We start from the raw sequence: 17,332 nt of genomic DNA, 5'->3' as shown, positions 1-17,332 counted from the left end.
AAAGAATGTTGGAAAAACCAGTGCTTACAAATGACAAAAAAATACAGATGAAACTTCAACACATCTATGTCTTCTGTACCTTACCTGGTCCATCCCTTTCTTTGATATCCTTCAACATTGAGCTCACTTTTGATCTTTCAGGAATCCTTGAATATCCTTTTTGGTACACCATCCCTTGCCCTCAAAACCTCATATTACAACAATCCATTTATATGCCTGTTTGTTATCCCCTCTAGTGTAAACTCTCAAATGCAGGTACATAGTAACCATTCAATAAACATTAGTTGTTGAAATTAATTTTATCCCTTCCATTACTCTAGACCTTCACTCCCTGCATTGAAGGAGATCTCCTATTTGTTTGAAACCCTTGTTCTGTAGGGTAGTGATATTAATCAATCTGGAACGTCTTAGTCTAGATAGTCTACCAATAGCAAATTCTCTACTTTTAGTTCTCTATTCAAATCTCATGCTTGTGTTTTTTTACCTTGAATTCAAATTTTACACAACTTCTTCCCTTATGCTTTTTATAGAAGATCAAGTTCAATTTATTGAGTAAACACACTTATATTTATATAAATATAAATAAATTTATATACTCAAAGTAATTCCCTATAAGGATAAGTCCATGCATATGATACTTGATGGTCATAAAATCAGAGATGATAGAGCAATGAAATGTTTTCTCTAATTCTTCACCCTTCCACCAAGGTAGGAATTTCTTCCTAGGGATCTTCTCCTTATGGTAGTTTTCAAAAAAAAAAAAAAGAATCCCAGAAGCTTAAAATTGAGCTATAGATTTTTGAAGGATGTTTTCATATTAAGGTGGAATATGCCTTCCTATAATACCTATTGATATTAATTCTGCCACCTTGGCCAATGAAATGTGAATATGTGGTGCAATTTACTGACTTCCCACCATCTATCAGTTGTGCTACATAAATTTGTTATCTAATTTAATTGTCCAACACAAATACCTCTTTACCTCACTTATAATTATTTATGAATGAGGAAAACAGCATCAGCTAGTTTAATTAACTTACTCATGATCATGAAAGTGGTGATATTATATGTCTACGGTTTGAAACTAGACCATTCTAGCCTCACTGAATTTCTGTAATGCACTCTCTCCAAAGAGGAAAAATTAAAACATCTTTTCCTACATTATACCATTAAGGTAATTGACAATCTGTCATGTCAGGCCAGATTTTTCATTTTGTCATATTAGATATACCTTAGGGTTTCTCAGAATATAGCTTCTAATCCATCATCATCCCAGTTTTCACCTGTAACCATCTTAATTTAACAATTTTCTTATTTTCTTCTTTATTTTTAGCCCCTGAAAATAGCTACAATAATCCAAATGATATTTAACTTATGCCATATATATATATATATATATATATATATATATATATATGAATTATTTCTTCTTGCTTTTGACAGTGTTTTAAACAATGGCATGAGTTTTTAACTTATACTAAAATTGTAGTAAATAATCACTGCATTTACCCACCTTCAAATCTCTAAGTTACTTGCTGTCAAGCCCTGCCTCCTAGGTATTCTATATTCTCTCCTTAGAAAATGCAATTTTAAGGTTAATACAAGATTCTGCTTTAACACTGCTGCATTTTATTTTACTGATTATAGCTCCACTTTTAGCCTGTTAAAATAGTTTTACTCTTGATTCTGTTGGTGTATTAATTCTCTACCCCGACCCTCACTCTCTGTTAAAATCTACACGTGGGATTCAAACAAATATTATCACAAGACCCAGGTTATTCATTCACATTTGTTAAACATTAATTAACTTTTACTAATAAATATACAATAGTAGAAAACAGAGAACACACAGGCACTGCCATGCAGGATCTTCTATGAAGTTATAACAAGGCAGCTATGGTAGGCAATTTCTCCTTACATTTTAGGACTAAGCAATAGAACAGTCACCAGTGAAAACCAGTCAAATACAAGGAAAAAAAAAAGTCATCATATAATTCATTACAGCCTAACTGACTTCTACCTCAGAATTTCTCAAAAATGATACTTCAGGTGAGTTCATCTGAAGTTTCTACTCTTAGTAAGCATAACATCTACAAGATTATAACATCAAAGTTACTCACAAAAGAAAAAAAATGAGTATCTAAACATTTCTTCAACCCACTAATATTTCATAAATGGTTAAAAAATTATTGAATGAGATGAATTTTTCAGGATCAATGTTTGACAGATTTCTATTACCAAGATTTTAGGCTACTTCTTTTCAATTACTTTTATTCTCTTAACTCCTGCTGACTAGACTTCTTACCTCTAACAAGTGTATTCAGCCAACTATAATTCTACTGTATATGGAGTGTGTTAGTATAAAACTTGGCCTGCAGACATGATAAATATGAAAATGGAAACTTCTGAATTTTTATGTGATACCCAGTAGTTTCTTAGTAATTAGCTTTGACTAAACATTAAAGATGAGGACATTTCCAGCTGTTGGTTTCCAGTTTACAAATATAAGAAGTACATTCACCTGTCTGGAAGGTCTGTTTCATTCTAGATCAATGCCATTATTCAACTATAATCATCTAATGCACTTTATTTGGCAGGCCCTCGACGTTTGTTTATCCAAGCTTGTTGGGTAATTACGTTGGAGTTCATTAGCGTGATCAAATACCAACTTCCTGCATGCAGAAAAATTTGAATCTACATACACCTGTTTTCACTTGGCAAGTTGTTCTGATTGAAAAACTGCCCTTCAAAACTAAAAGCAATAGCTGATTTTCATGGCATTGAACAGAATGATTTCTAGAATGAAGTGACCTGAAGTGATGGTCTATCCTAGCTGAAAGTTTTTGAGAGATGTCAGAGTTTTTTGTTGTTATTGATTTAGGAGTGCTGTCTATCACCACCTGTGATGTTGAACCAAGGAGTATTTGTGAAAAGACAAAAATCTCTAAAGGACCTGGCCTTAGAAAAATCATTAAGATTCAGGCTCTAAAGCTAGACCAAGATTTAAATCCTTTTTTCAACATGACTAGGGCATATCATTTTATCTGAGCTTCAGTATCTTTGCCTGAAAAGTATAGGTAGCTAATTCTACCTGACAGAGTGTTTATGAGGATTAAAAGATGTCATTTACTAAGTTGTTTTTTTTTTGCGGTACGCGGGCCTTTCCCGTTGCAGAGCACAGGCTCCTGCATCGGCAGGTGGACTGTCAACCACTGCGCCACCAGGGAAGCCCCATTTACTAAGTTTTTAACACAGTGATTCTTCCATAATACGTACTCAATAATGAAGGGGAAAAACCCTCATTTATGATTATTAACTCAAAAATAGGCATACTATTCAAAATTAGACATCTCCCAAAATATAGTTTTTAAGTAATTATAACATTAAAACATTTCTTATTTTCTTGAATTTTATCTCAAAGTCACAAAGAAACTTGACATGAAAGAGATATGGACAGAAAAAAAAACCTGGGCTTGCTCCCAGGAAAAAAAAACAAAAGTTAAGAGAATAGTTCTAAGAAAAACACATATTTATAGTTTAATTGTCACAAGTTTACAAATCTATTATCTGCATCCATAATGTTTTGGAACATAAATCATATGTGTTGCTAAGTTACTTGAGCCTTCTACATACTACCTCCTCCCCCATGAAATATATGTTAGTTGGAAGTATTAAAGATAGAATTATAGATTTATTTATACTCTATTCATCTTTTACTCTAAAAGGATTAACAATAGCTTTAGAATTTCTGTAAAATGTAGCTAGGTGATAAAAATTTAACATAAGCTAAGTAAATAAGAAAGTTAAAAAATGAGGACAAAAGAAGAGACAAAATGGGCATGACCTAGAGCTGAAAAAGGTTACTGCACAAAATACAATAAATACGTATTTATTAAAATTCTTAGCATACAAAGGAAATCACCTTTAGTTTCGTGATTTATGATTTCTTGTGATTTCTTTTCCAAATGACAAAAACAAACTTGTTCCTTAGGAGGAGTACAACTATTCCTGATGTTAAGATGATTAGAAATTTCCTTTGAGGTGTTTCATGGAGACGCCTCCTTATGATATATTGCACAATGTCCTCAATAGCTGCATGAGGGCAAACAGGGCTTCTGTTTATAAGGCTGTTTCGGCATCTTTCAATACAGGCTGATATTCTCACACTAATGTGTAATTCTGTACCAGCAATCCTATAAGCGAGCAACAGTATGAAGTTCTCTTTGCAGTGTAGACTAAGAGTAGATGTATAAAGCATGGTCTTTCAACAACTCTGTGCAAATATTATTTCTCTCTTTCAGCTGAGCTTTCCCTAGGCATTTGAGGGCGCAGTTTCTGGAGGACAAGTGCCAGATCCATTTCAATAGACAGCTGATCTGGGAATAGTGTTTTCCTACAAAAATTGAGTGGCTTTAACATACATCTTTTAAGTATCCTATTTAATTAAATTTCTATACATATACACTTTTACAAATAAGTGGTTCCTGTGTGTGTGTGTTTTCCCCCCACCAGGCTTTACGTATTTCTACAAAGGAAAGGAGTATTGGAAATTCAACAACCAGATACTCAAGGTAGAACCTGGATATCCCAGATCCATCCTCAAGGATTTTATGGGCTGTGACGGACCAACAGACAGAGATAAAGAAGGACACAGCCCACCAGATGATGTAGACATTGTCATCAAACTGGACAACACAGCCAGCACTGTGAAAGCCATAGCTATTGTCATTCCCTGCATCTTGGCCTTATGCCTCCTTGTATTGGTTTACACTGTGTTCCAGTTCAAGAGGAAAGGAACACCCCGCCACATACTGTACTGTAAACGCTCTATGCAAGAGTGGGTGTGATGTAGGGATTTTTCCTTTCTTTCTTTTCTAGGAGTTTGTGATAACTTGAGATTCAAGACAAGAGCTGTTATGCTGTTTCCTAGCTAGGAGCAGGCTTGTGGCAGCCTGATTTGGGGCTGACCTTTCAAACCCAGAGGGTTGCTGGTCCTGCACATGAATGGAAACGCACTCATGGGGAAGCTTCCATGATGCACAGTACCTGCCGTTCTTCAGTCCTTTGTCTTTTTTTGTCATTCAGTTCTAGGCCTTTCCTCTGCACGCTCAATGCCCAGTAAATTTTCAGGATTACCTAAAGAGGAAAAAGAAGAAAAGATTCTTCTTAAAGGTTTCTAATATGTTTTTTTCTGATGTCTGAGCCCATTTCTGGGGGAAAAAAGCAAAATGGAAAACCCACAAATTTTTGCTTTACAGCAAGGAAAAAGAAAAGGTTAAACAAAATACCCACAATTGAACGTTCAGGAAAGTGTGAAGACCCAAAACAGCTTTGTCTCCAAAGAAGATAGTTCTCTGACTGCTATGGACAGTCTCCTATGCTTCGTTTTTGTCAGGTGGGAGACCTGGAATACACATGCAGGACTTTAGACTGTTGGGACAGCCATTTTCCAACAAACAAGGGGCCAAAATATCTGCAATATTGTAACAGCCTTAATACTACATCCATTTTTCATTTTATACAGCTGTTCTCAGCTATGTTCTCAATGTTTCATCACATTTATATTCACAGCTATATTCAAATGGGACATTTTAATTGTTTTGAAGTGTTTCTAAACCCCTTCCTGCCACCTTACCCCTACATCATTGTGATAATCTCCCCAAGTTGTATTAGGCCACTGCCCCAGGCCTTCCATGGGTCTGTCAGGAATATTCATTATAAGTGGAGCAAAAAGCAGTATGTCTTTAAAGTGGTTTAAAGTGACAGTTATTTTATAAGGATATGTGACACTAGTAATACATTGGTGTAACCCTTTGAGAACTATCAAATCAGCTTTCAGAGTCTTATGATCTGGTAAATTATTGAACTGGGCAATGGTAAAAACAGGCACAGGTTTAAGAAGTTCAGGTTTTTAAAACAGATATCCTATAACCCCATGTAATTTTTAGTTGATTCACACTACTACATAAATGCATTTATAACAAACAGAAATGATGTTACTTGCCAAAAATTTTCTGGCAAATAAAAAGGTATTTTATTAAATATCTTGTAAGAGTGAAATTTTATTTGAACAACTGATTATAACAGCCTGTCTTTTTTGTTGTTGTTGTTAGGCACAACACACAACACAATTTCTGTTTTAAAATCCATTGCATGAAAACTCAATTTGCCGTGGAAGACGCCGCTAGCATTGCCATCTAAAGAATGAATTAAAATGATGACTCTGAGATTGCATGAATATCCTCCAGTGTATTAGCTATCTATCGCATGTCAACCATAGTTCTCAAAGGGTTAGTGTGGCTTCTGGCATTTAGCCGTCCATTTGATAGCTGACAGAGCCAAGAGACCACCAAAGCATTTCATTGTTGAGTGTAATTTGTCCTAACAGCAGTATTGTCATTTTCAGGTGACCTGCAGAGCAGGTTTGTATCAATATTTTTTTCCTAGAGAAAAGTCAGCAACTGACAGACCTCTTAATTGATTTTTAGGCGCTGCTTCTTGCAGTGAAAGGCTATACAGCCACTGGGCTGTGAACTTATTAGAGATGGTCAGAACGAATGCACCCCATGAGTCAGACATTGGCTTTGTGTGAAAGCCAGCTTTTGAGGGGATTAGCTTTTGAAACAATGAACAGCTTGCCTTGAAGTTGATTATTGATCTGTTGACTGTCATTAACAAAAACTTAAACATTGTCTTCTGTGAAAATTTTCCTTGAAGAGTCCTGTTCTATGTCTTTGCCCTTTGACCTTTAACTTGCAAACTGGCACAAACAGAGGAAGTCTTGTGTTGCTTCTCCATTGGAGTGTTAATTGTTCTCTAAAAACCTAGTAAGCATGAGCTGTTTCCTTAGAGTGGAGAGAGGAGTGTTGATGGTGGATCTGCAGATGGACACTTTGCTCTTTACACGCACACTTTAAAAATGCCGTATAGGTAGAAGTGACTTTTAATTTTCCTTTAATATAATTTCAAGTCTAAATTCATCATTTTAGTACAAATATAGAACTATGGGGAGAAAAAAAACTCAAAATACTTGAAAGGCCAGTGTGGCTTTTATATAAAGCAGGAATTTTATACTAGTGAAAATTTCTTACTCATTTGCTAATAATACACATTTCCAGATGATTTTAATGAGTGTAGGTATACATTCTTATTTGGAAATGGTTGGTTTGGCTGCCTTGAATTTGTATTTATACTCAACATAGCATGAAAATTAGAATGCCTCTCAGTTAAACTACATGTTTATGTTTTGGTTGGGGAAAATATTTTGTAATCATGGAGGGCATGTTGCAAATCCTTGCAGATTGTTATTTCTTACAACCTGAACATAAAGTAAGGCTAAGAAAAAAGGATAGTTAAAAAAAGTAATGGCTAATGGCTTTACAGCAAAACATTATGCAATGCAGACTGTATTTTGACAAGATGTTGGAGATTATGTGTGTGAAGGCCAAGAAAGCAAGGGGAGAGGACAAGAATTAGCCCTGTAGCTTTATTTCAGTGCTTCCATTCTAGACAATGCTGGTATTATAAAGAGTCGCTTCTACTGAGCATGGAGCGAGAACTATATACATAAGCTCATTTATACAATGTTTGCCTGTGGGAGGGTTTAATCTTTTTAGGGCCTGATGCCAAGAAAAAAAAAAAAAAAAGACTGGAAATTGTATTTTGCTGAAGATTGAAATGAGTAACCATGTCATTTGGGGACATATGTAAATCATTGAGGAATTCCATCAACCTGCACCGAAAATTGATTTTTTTTTTTCCTCTAAAATGAGAAAGAAACTAAAGAAGCAATCTTTTGCCTCTTTACTCATTTGTCACAATATCCTGATTCATCAGAAGACTATAAATATATAAGGGCTAGAAAATAACGATAGCATTAAGAAGGGAAAGACTCTGTCATTATGCTTGAATTCTGGAAATGTCATAGATAAGTGTTGGGCCATATTTTCCTCAATATGAGATGAGATTTATGTGATAAGAAAAGGCATATATGGTTTCTCTGTTTATTAGAACATTTAAATTTTCAGGTTGTGAGACTACAAGAGATAAGAAATATTAAGTACAGCATAATCACAAACATTGGGATTCTATTTGCCTATTTTATGCCAGGCACTTTGTATGGTTACTACTTCTCTTCCACTTGGGGTTTGGGGAAAAAATGTCAATCCTAATGGAATAGTGAAAGGGAGAGTGACTAATTGGTCTAGCACATAAGAATAGTGATTCAAGAACAAGGTGAATAATAAATAAAACAATATAATGTACAAGTTCAGTATCAATAGAGATAAACAACATATCAAATATTTTTCAACATTCTATCACTGATAGCATGGAAAGTTCAGACCTAGGGTTTCCTAAATTGAAATGAAAACACATTCACAATGACAAAAAATAATTCACCTTCTGTTTCATTATTTCTCATTACTTTAATATAAATATAAATGTAAACAAGGTAATGTTTCTTACATAAATTAACTATATTATAATTTTAGCCAAATATTATTTTTCTATATATTATTAACTGGACTGAATGAAGTATTAAACAGCCAATCAGTCTGTATTCTCTACAAAGCAGTTAAACCACATCAGATCTGTGGAAGAGGTTGTGAATTTAACTACTGACCTGTTTCAGAACAAAGTGTCTTCTGACATGGCATCAGAACAGGTGAATACAGATGCTCTTTACAATCGCAAAGGTAACGTGCATAAATTAGAGAACATTATATGATACTAGCAAAGACAACTTCTGTTATAAATCAGAGGGCAAGACTTTTCTGAATCAGATGTAATAAATTACTAAGTAATAATTTACAAAAAATAATTACTGAGTAATAAAGGATAGAGACTGATTTACTGAAACAAGCAAGTGTTACTTTTACTATTCAGATTGCTTGTAATCTTTTTCTATTGATATATAATTTGTGTGTTTCATATACTAGATACTTGTTTTTATTCACTTTCTGTGGGTGATTTAAAAAACACAATGTGGTGGATGAGGACATTGCCCAACTTCACTGGTATTTCCAATACATGGATGATGTGCATATATGGGATCCTAGGGAAACTAATATAATACTTTCCACTTCTACATATTATGCTGTTATCTCTAGTATGCTACAAATACACACTCACACTTTGTGGATCTTATAGTAGAATAAGCAATGTGGCCATATTGACTAAATTCAGTGTGCTACCGGAAAAGGAATGGATGTTATAATCAAATAGACTGAGTTAACACAAAATTCATTAAAATAATCCTTTTCTTTTTAAGTTTTGGAATTATTTCCAAAAACTAATAAAGGCAGTAGCTTACTGATAGTATTGAGTCTGTGAGACTGTAACATATACTGAAACAACCTCATGGCTGGTGGTGAAATCTTTTTCAGCAAACACAGCACAGAGTTGATTGAATTTTTGATTCTCTCAAGAACACGTTCCAAAATATCAGATGTTAAACAGAACATGCCATCTAAACCAAAAATGTTAAATTCAGATAAGCCATTATAAGTAGTCATGAGTACAATCTTATGATATCACAAGGTTTCATGACAATAATACTAGAAAATCTAACCATTTCATTGTATCTCATGCACCTTCCTGATTGATTTATTGTGATCACAGTTTATAACTGCCAGAACATATGTATCTATGTTACAGAGTCTATGTTGCCTAGTAGGGAACCATAGTTACATCAGAGAAGTTATATTTAAAAAATTAGAACTTCCTAAATATCAGAAAAACTTCATAATAAAGAATGCAGCAACCAGGCATAGCACCACATGATAAATATGAATTCTAAATGTTAAATTTATCATATATTATGAAAATTAAAGAAGAGGAAATATGAGTCTTTTGTAAAATATAAAACATCATATAGAACTCCTTAATACAACTGGAAAATTTACTTTAGCAAGTATAAAAATAGTAGAACAATGCAACTTCAGGCTCTTCACACTAGTGACAAGTATGTGATATATCAATGTATATAATTAGACAGTGGTCATTAGCTGTTACCCTGCATAAACACATCTGATACTCATGCATTGCCTTCTAGGCTAAAAATGTCAAAGTTAGATATTCAGTAACCTCAATTGGAAAGATCTATATAATGTTAGAATCTCCTGAGAAAAGCCATGTCCCTAGGATAGAAATTTACCTCAATAATTATGTAACACAAAACACTTGGCAGAGTAGCAAAGAAGTTGCCTTAGTGTTTTAGTCTCATCTAATTGTAACCGTTGTCTTTCATGTACTACTCAAATCATTTTTCATTTGTTTACTTTGGTGTAATTTTGAAATGATTCTGATATTTTCCAGGTCAGATTAATAACATCCAATTGCAAATATCTCTTCCAACATTTTATACATATATCTACTTTGAAATTTAAACCAATAGTATATAAAGCCTAAGAATGAGCACTGATTTGACAAATTCACAGAAATTGAGTGAAAAACATGTGATATTGCAAAATTTTTGTCAATTTCCTGGTAGGATACTGAAGTATCAGCTTTCAATTTTTAAACACAACTGTGAGCTTATAACTGGACATGTCATGCATTATTTTTTAGAACAATGCTAATTCTTTATACTAAGTAAGGGTATAAGATCATGAGTGCTGTAATGCAGCACCTCAGGCACTCATAACTAAAGCTCTTAAGGAAAATGAAGGCATAGCCAGTAACTCATGGTTAGTTCATAATAAGTATAAAAAAGTATGGGAGATAATTCTGAAGATTTATGACGATTCTATGCTTTTTCAGTTTAAAGAGCAGCATGTCTTAAAATGAGTCTTATACTAACATTGGACTGGGAATAATGTTCAAGTTTGCACTCAACGAATCCTTATGTTCAAGAGCATACTGGACAGTGTAGGACAAACGCATCATAAACTAGGATGTTTTGCTGATTCACATAACTTTGCCATGTGCTCTGCTATAGAGCTGGATTTATATGCCATTAAGAAGGAAGAAGAAAATCAATTAAATATAAATATGAAAATTGCATTATGTTAGGCCACTTAGCTTCAAAGCAAGATGTTATTAACTCTTATATAGAAAAACCAGAAGGAGAAAATGGTGAACATGAATGAAATGATTAACTTTTTGATTTACAAAGACATTTCTTGAGTATCTTGTTTTTATCCATGAACAAATATCACTCACAATATAAACATTTCTGTAACACTTGGTCTGTAGCTAGATTGGATCCCAGGAGAAATACTTTTGGACACAGGCCTTTTTATACATGCCTCATACATGATGAAGCTTCAGTGACTGCATGTTACGATGCTTTTTCCTAGGATAGGATATGGTGCTGCTTGTACTTGCCATCTTTATTTGAATGTATGTTTCTATGTTGGCCTGCCTTGCCAAGATATAGATGAATAAAGCCTGGTGTGAGCTGTCCATTTGACAAGTTACTAGAACACGTTTCATTTGCTCTTATGTAATGCCAATTTGATCTTGTTCCGACTCTATATACTGACAACCCAGTTGCAAAGGTAAAATATACTCTACTTGAATGAATGATTCAATCCTTAAATCAATGTCATAGTTTTGCTACCACTGAAATATCACAGAGGCCACATTTTTATTATCTTCTCACAGCTCTTTAGTATATACTATTGCCTGTGTAAAATTAGATTTTTAGTTCTTTTTGTCACTTCTTTTGTATCTGAAGTGGAATCCATTATTCCTTTATATATTCATGAATGCAAAATTTCACAATTCAGTTACATTTTTATTTCCAAACAAACATTATTTCCAAACAAGTATGCTCTGTGTGCCTTATTTTTCTCTTCCTTCAGTTCTGAAATTATTTGTTTGTGTTCTGTTTGTCACCCCTAAATACAGGTGGTTGGGAGGGATATATTATTTTGTGTTGTTCTGTGCAGTCTGTGCCTATAATTGCATTCCTTTCGATTTCTACCTAGCCCCCACCTTTTTTTTTACAGATTTGTTTTTCCCTTCCCTTTGTGAAAACCAGAATTGAATATCGTATGCGGTATCCTGAAAATATGTTTGCCCCTCAGTTTTCTTCCTTAACAAGTTTCATGCAAAGATTTAGTTCCAATAAATTTCACACACCTCCCAATCTCTTGCATTGGATTCTAACTTTTCTAGAGCTATTCCCCTGAGAAAAGTGAAATGCTGAGTATGAAGGCTGTTGTCTATCGATAAGCCAGCTAAGGAAGTTTGCTTTTGGTGAATGTATCTTAAATAATTTATACTGGAAAGTAAATACCATAATTCAGTGTTTTGTTTAAGGTACATCAGGAGTACATGAATGCCTAAAACCTCAATACTTTGGTCTATTTCCCTTTATGTGTAAATTACATATATATTAAAAAGAATGAGAGAATAAGAGATTAAGGGGTGTTATAGTGGCAGCTTTTTGCTGTCTTTGCTTTGACTGCATCAGCATTTCTATTGTGGACCTCTATTTTCAGGGGTTTTAGAGACTCACCAGTAAAAATTTGCTTCAGGCTTAAAAGTCTTGAAATATTTTTTTTAGATATATAATTTTAAACCAATATATCTTGTTTTTATATTATAGGAGGGAAATAACTGGAGTTTACTAGTTCAATTTTGTGCTAATATAACTTTTAATGAGCTTAATTTTTTAATAAAACAAAATCTAACCAGTCCATAGTCTACTGATGGTTTTTTAAAAGAATCACTAATTGACATAGAGAAAATTGCCTGCTTTGTCAGTGTAGCAACCTATCTTCAAGATATTTTAAAACTTGTAACCTATATTAACATTATCTTGATTCTAACAGTGGATCAGTATGATAATGAATGCAATTTATGCCATCCATATGAGCTATCTGGTAATATAGATTTGGAAATATATAGTATATTTAGTAAATATATATGTATATATATATTTACTAGGTAGATTAAGGGAGGTAAGTGCCCATAAATTTAGTTTGTCAAGTAAATACCATATATATTTTAAAAAATTGCACAGACATTTATCTTTCAGAATTAGATACAAGCAATTGCAAAGAAAAGTTGTCTCTTGAGTAAACAATACACATTTTATAGCTTCTTATGAAAATCATTTTTTCTATATTGTAGTTATGGGAAATTAAAAGGATTTAATGCATAAAATTAATGCAGACTTTACTTAAATAGCATTAAATTATGAAGCAGAGAGAAACACTAGGAAATGAAATATTTAGGCTGTTATCTTTTGGTTTAAGACAATACTTTACCTTTATTTTCATTCCTATTGATATTTTCAGTTATGCAGAGAGTATTAAATTCTAACTTTAAGTGTCTGTATTGTTCACGTTACACTCAACACTATTTCATTAAATTTTTGATAATATGTAGTCTTCTGTGTGCAAGGAAAGAAGAAAATAACACACTTATTTGCTGAATGAGTTCTAAGGTTTGCAAGTTGTTAGTGATTTTTTTTTGCCCACACAGGTTTCTATACATTTATACCATCTTAAATCTGGCATATATATATATATATATATATATATATATATTTGTTTGTTTCAGATAGCTTCTATTGACAAACACAAAGCTTGTTTGTGTACAAATATAAAGCTAAATAAATGGTGCTAAAGTGTATTATGACTGTCAGATATAATCAGGCAAAATTTTGTGGTGCTTAAATTAATTTTTTCATTGATTTATTGATCAATGCATTGAACAGTGTTTATTATTCACAAGTTGTCCTTTATTGGTAAATCAAGGCCTCATAGCACATTGTTAAATAAAATGGTTGACTAGTCTATGTAACAGCTCACCAAGCTACTATCTCTTTAACTCCTTATAATGTTTCGTCAGTAAAGGTCAAGGGATCATAATATTAATCTCATCGCTGTAGACCATTAACATGACTGAACTTTTCCACAAAGTACTTATGTTTACAATGCTATAACCCTTTGACTGCTACGGCAACCTTTAACTACACAAATGTCACAAGCTAGAATCATCAGCATGGTTCTTGCCATGGCAATCAAAGAGTTAAGGGCTGTGCAGTGATTTATTTTATATTTATTAATTTATATTTATTTCATTTTCATTCAAGAAGGGGATTTTGGGTGGGGCCGTTTTTTTCTGCTGTAAGTGTCTTAACCTAGGGAAGGGTTAAATGGCTTTTTATACTATTGCATCTTCTGTACTTACCATCAATTCATTGTGTTGTAATTTAAAAAAAAAACTGTCAATAAATAAGAGAACAGAAAAATGGTTCATAGACATTGTGGTTTACTCAGTGATGATATACATACATTTATGGTGATATATAGCAGTAGGCTTTGCTATCTATGTCTTCCTAATTGATATAAAACATAAAGTACAAACTCTAAAGTAATTTAGGCCAAAATCTCCTGTGTGTGTTTGCCTGAAATAGTAAGTATATTAAAATGGCCACGTCAACTGGAGAATTGTTTAACTGCTACCTAGATGCCTATGACTGTGACCAAGGACAGAAGCAAGAAATATTACTATATCAAATGTATTTCAGGCAAGTGCCCATGAACATAGGATATGTTAAGATTTCATTACCACTTGCCAAAAATAAAAATTACATTTTGGATAAGTGAGTATAATTTATTGATTAAAGTCCTAAATTTAATCAAAGGAGTTAATATTGATATCAAAAGTCTTTGGCAGTATCCTATTTAAGGATTATTTTCCTCCTTCTTTTTCTTTAAATGATAGGACTATAGTAAAGGGTGGCCATGAATAGAGAACTGACTCACAGAGAGAAAACAAGAGTAAGGATAAACATTTTCATACTTAATATTTTAATAAATTATTTTCTTAGAATATCAAATAGGTACATGTAACCAAGTGCTTGAACAAGTGTTTCCTAGAAAGCAAATCTAATATGTATCAATAGTTCTAAAAGATCATCTGAATTTTAAGAAGAGTTAGGAAAGCATATTGGGAATAAAAGAAAATGTGTTCTCTCATGCAAAAATTAAGGTTCATCTGTGCACAAATAATTTAATATTATAAACTTTAATGCACACAGAAAAGAGGAGCTCTGAAGCAGAGCAACTAAGATAATCACAGAAATTTAATTGTCTGAAGTAATAAACAGACTAGAAGGACAGAGGACTGTTTATATTAAGTCTTTGAAATCTGCATCTAGGCTGAATCCTTGGAAATTTGGAGATCTTTCTCAAAGAGTTTAAAGAAATACTCAGATAAGAGTTGTACTTTTGGAACATGTCAGCATACAAAAACCTACAAGATTTAGTCAATTAACAGTATAGTTTATTTTTATTTGTAGAAGCTTTTAAATAAAAGATAGCCTTTATTTTTATAAGGCTATTAAGGATGTGTGACCATAAATATCAGGTTGAATCCAAGAATGAATCTCCCTTGTTTTTATTATCAAAGAGAAAAAAAGCTATAACAATTAATCTCACCTAGTAGAATTGTTTTTTTTAATATCTGAATCATTAATTTATATAATATGAAAATACACTATTATATCACTTATCTTACAACCAAAGACCAAATTAGAATAGTATATTGTTTAGAAAAATAAAAATCCAAATAGGGGTATTGAGAACCTAATAACACACCTAGCATACTATAGAAACACAAATATAATTTATTGCAGTGAGCAGTGTTTGCATACTTTAAACCTTTTATAAAAAGTATTGAATAGGCATAACTTCAACCCAGTTTGATACACCATCATTTCTTCAATTTAGTTACCACATGGTGTATCATTAGCTCTCCCTTCCCACTTCTTCCTCCTTCTCCTCCCCTCTGCCCCACCCCCTTGTCTGTCTCTCTCCTTTAATTGCTCTATTCCTTGAAAGAAAAATTTATAAAGTCACTCCTTTCATATCTTCCTAACTCAATTTTTTACTTCTTATTATTTATTTGTACTTCTCACCATGCACTTGATGTAAAATTTCTTCAATGTAAATGATATATTTATTACTTAACCCACTCTTCCTAATTCTCTATCTTACTTGGCTTCTTAGCAATATTTAATACTGATAGTTACTCTGCTATTCATACTTTTCCTAGACAGCTCCTTGAGGGTGGGACCTATTTATTTCTCACCTGTCTTCCATACCCAGAGCCTGATACAGTACCAAGTTCATAGTCAGCCCTCAGTTAAATGTTGGCTTCTAGACATTAGAGTTTAGAGGATTTCCCTCTACCATATCTAACTTTTTAAACTGGTTCTTTGAGCTTATATAATTCCCCCATATGTTCTTTTCTTTTCATGCAGTGTAAAACTTAATGGAACTGACAAAGTAGGTAGAAAGATAGAAATATCCTTCATCATCTATATATGCATCCACAATCCATTCATTTGTTCATTCAATGATATTGAGATCTGACGACATCCCAGGCATTTTAGGTGTCAGGGCTGAATCAGTGACTAAAAAGTCATTCAGCACAATGAGCAACAAATAGTATGTCAGGTCATAGGTTTGATGAAGGAAATCAGGGTCCAGGGATAAGATGGGGATGTTTGGAACAGTAGGGTATTTCTAATCAGGTGCCATCCGAGTAGAGGTAAGAAAAATTGAGGGAGTGGGCTATGTGCACATCTGAAGGAAGAGCCAGTGCAAAGGCCCGGAGGAGGAACAAGCATGGTGTGTTGTAAGGAACAGCAAGGGGGCCATTGCAGCTACAGCAGAAAGAGCAAGGAGGAGAGGGGTGGATGTGTCCATGGAGGCAGTATTTGGGTCATGTCTTATGGAGCCTTAGGGGTACTGAAAGGAGCAAAGCTTTACGATGAGATGGGAAGCCGCTGGAGGGTTGTAAGCAAAGGACTGTAATGGGGCAAGGGTGGAAGCAGGGAGACCAATTAGGAAGGAAGCCACTTCAGTCAATAACAGGCAAAGAAGATGGTGACTTGGGCCAGGATGGAAACAATGATGATGGCAAAAAGTGGTTGCCTTAGGGATGGACTCTGCAAGTCCAGCCAACAGGCTGTGGTGGAAGAGCTGAGAGGTGAGAGGGAAAGAGAGAGCCAGGAAGATTGGAGTTGCTGTTTCCTGCAAATAGAACTGGTCTAGGGGGATTAGGATCCCATTTTGGACATCTTTCTGTACTGTTAGTAATGTTCTCATTCATGATGTGGTTGATGACTAGATAGGTATAGACATATGCAAAAATTATTGATCTGCACACTTAAGATGTATGCATTTTACTCTATGTAAGTTTTATCTCAAGGAAAAATTGCTGTTAAAGACTAAAAACAAAACCCCCAAAATGAAGTATTTAACTATACTAATAGTTACTAATGGGTCCACAAAAAACAGAGGACTGAGAAATGAACATTGGATTCAGCCCCTATATGTTCTTAACCTCTTTTATTTTACACTCT

General features: G+C 33.7%; 1 protein-coding gene across 1 annotated transcript in view; it reads left to right on the top strand.

Annotated features, from left to right (window-relative positions):
* The window catches only part of MMP16 (matrix metallopeptidase 16), a 342,034-nt gene extending 334,976 nt beyond the window's left edge, over nt 1–7,058 (top strand). The window contains exon 10 of the mRNA XM_019926341.3: nt 4,513–7,058. Within this exon, the coding sequence (XP_019781900.1) occupies nt 4,513–4,847 (335 nt within the window). The 3' untranslated portion in view covers nt 4,848–7,058. The remainder of the gene's footprint in view (nt 1–4,512) is intronic.
* The last annotated feature ends 10,274 nt before the right edge of the window (nt 7,059–17,332 follow it).

This window comes from Tursiops truncatus, chromosome 17 (genome assembly GCF_011762595.2).
Source record: "Tursiops truncatus isolate mTurTru1 chromosome 17, mTurTru1.mat.Y, whole genome shotgun sequence".
NCBI lineage: Eukaryota > Metazoa > Chordata > Mammalia > Artiodactyla > Delphinidae > Tursiops > Tursiops truncatus.
Note: the sequence above shows the minus strand (reverse complement) of the source record. Positions and strands in the feature narration are given on the sequence as shown.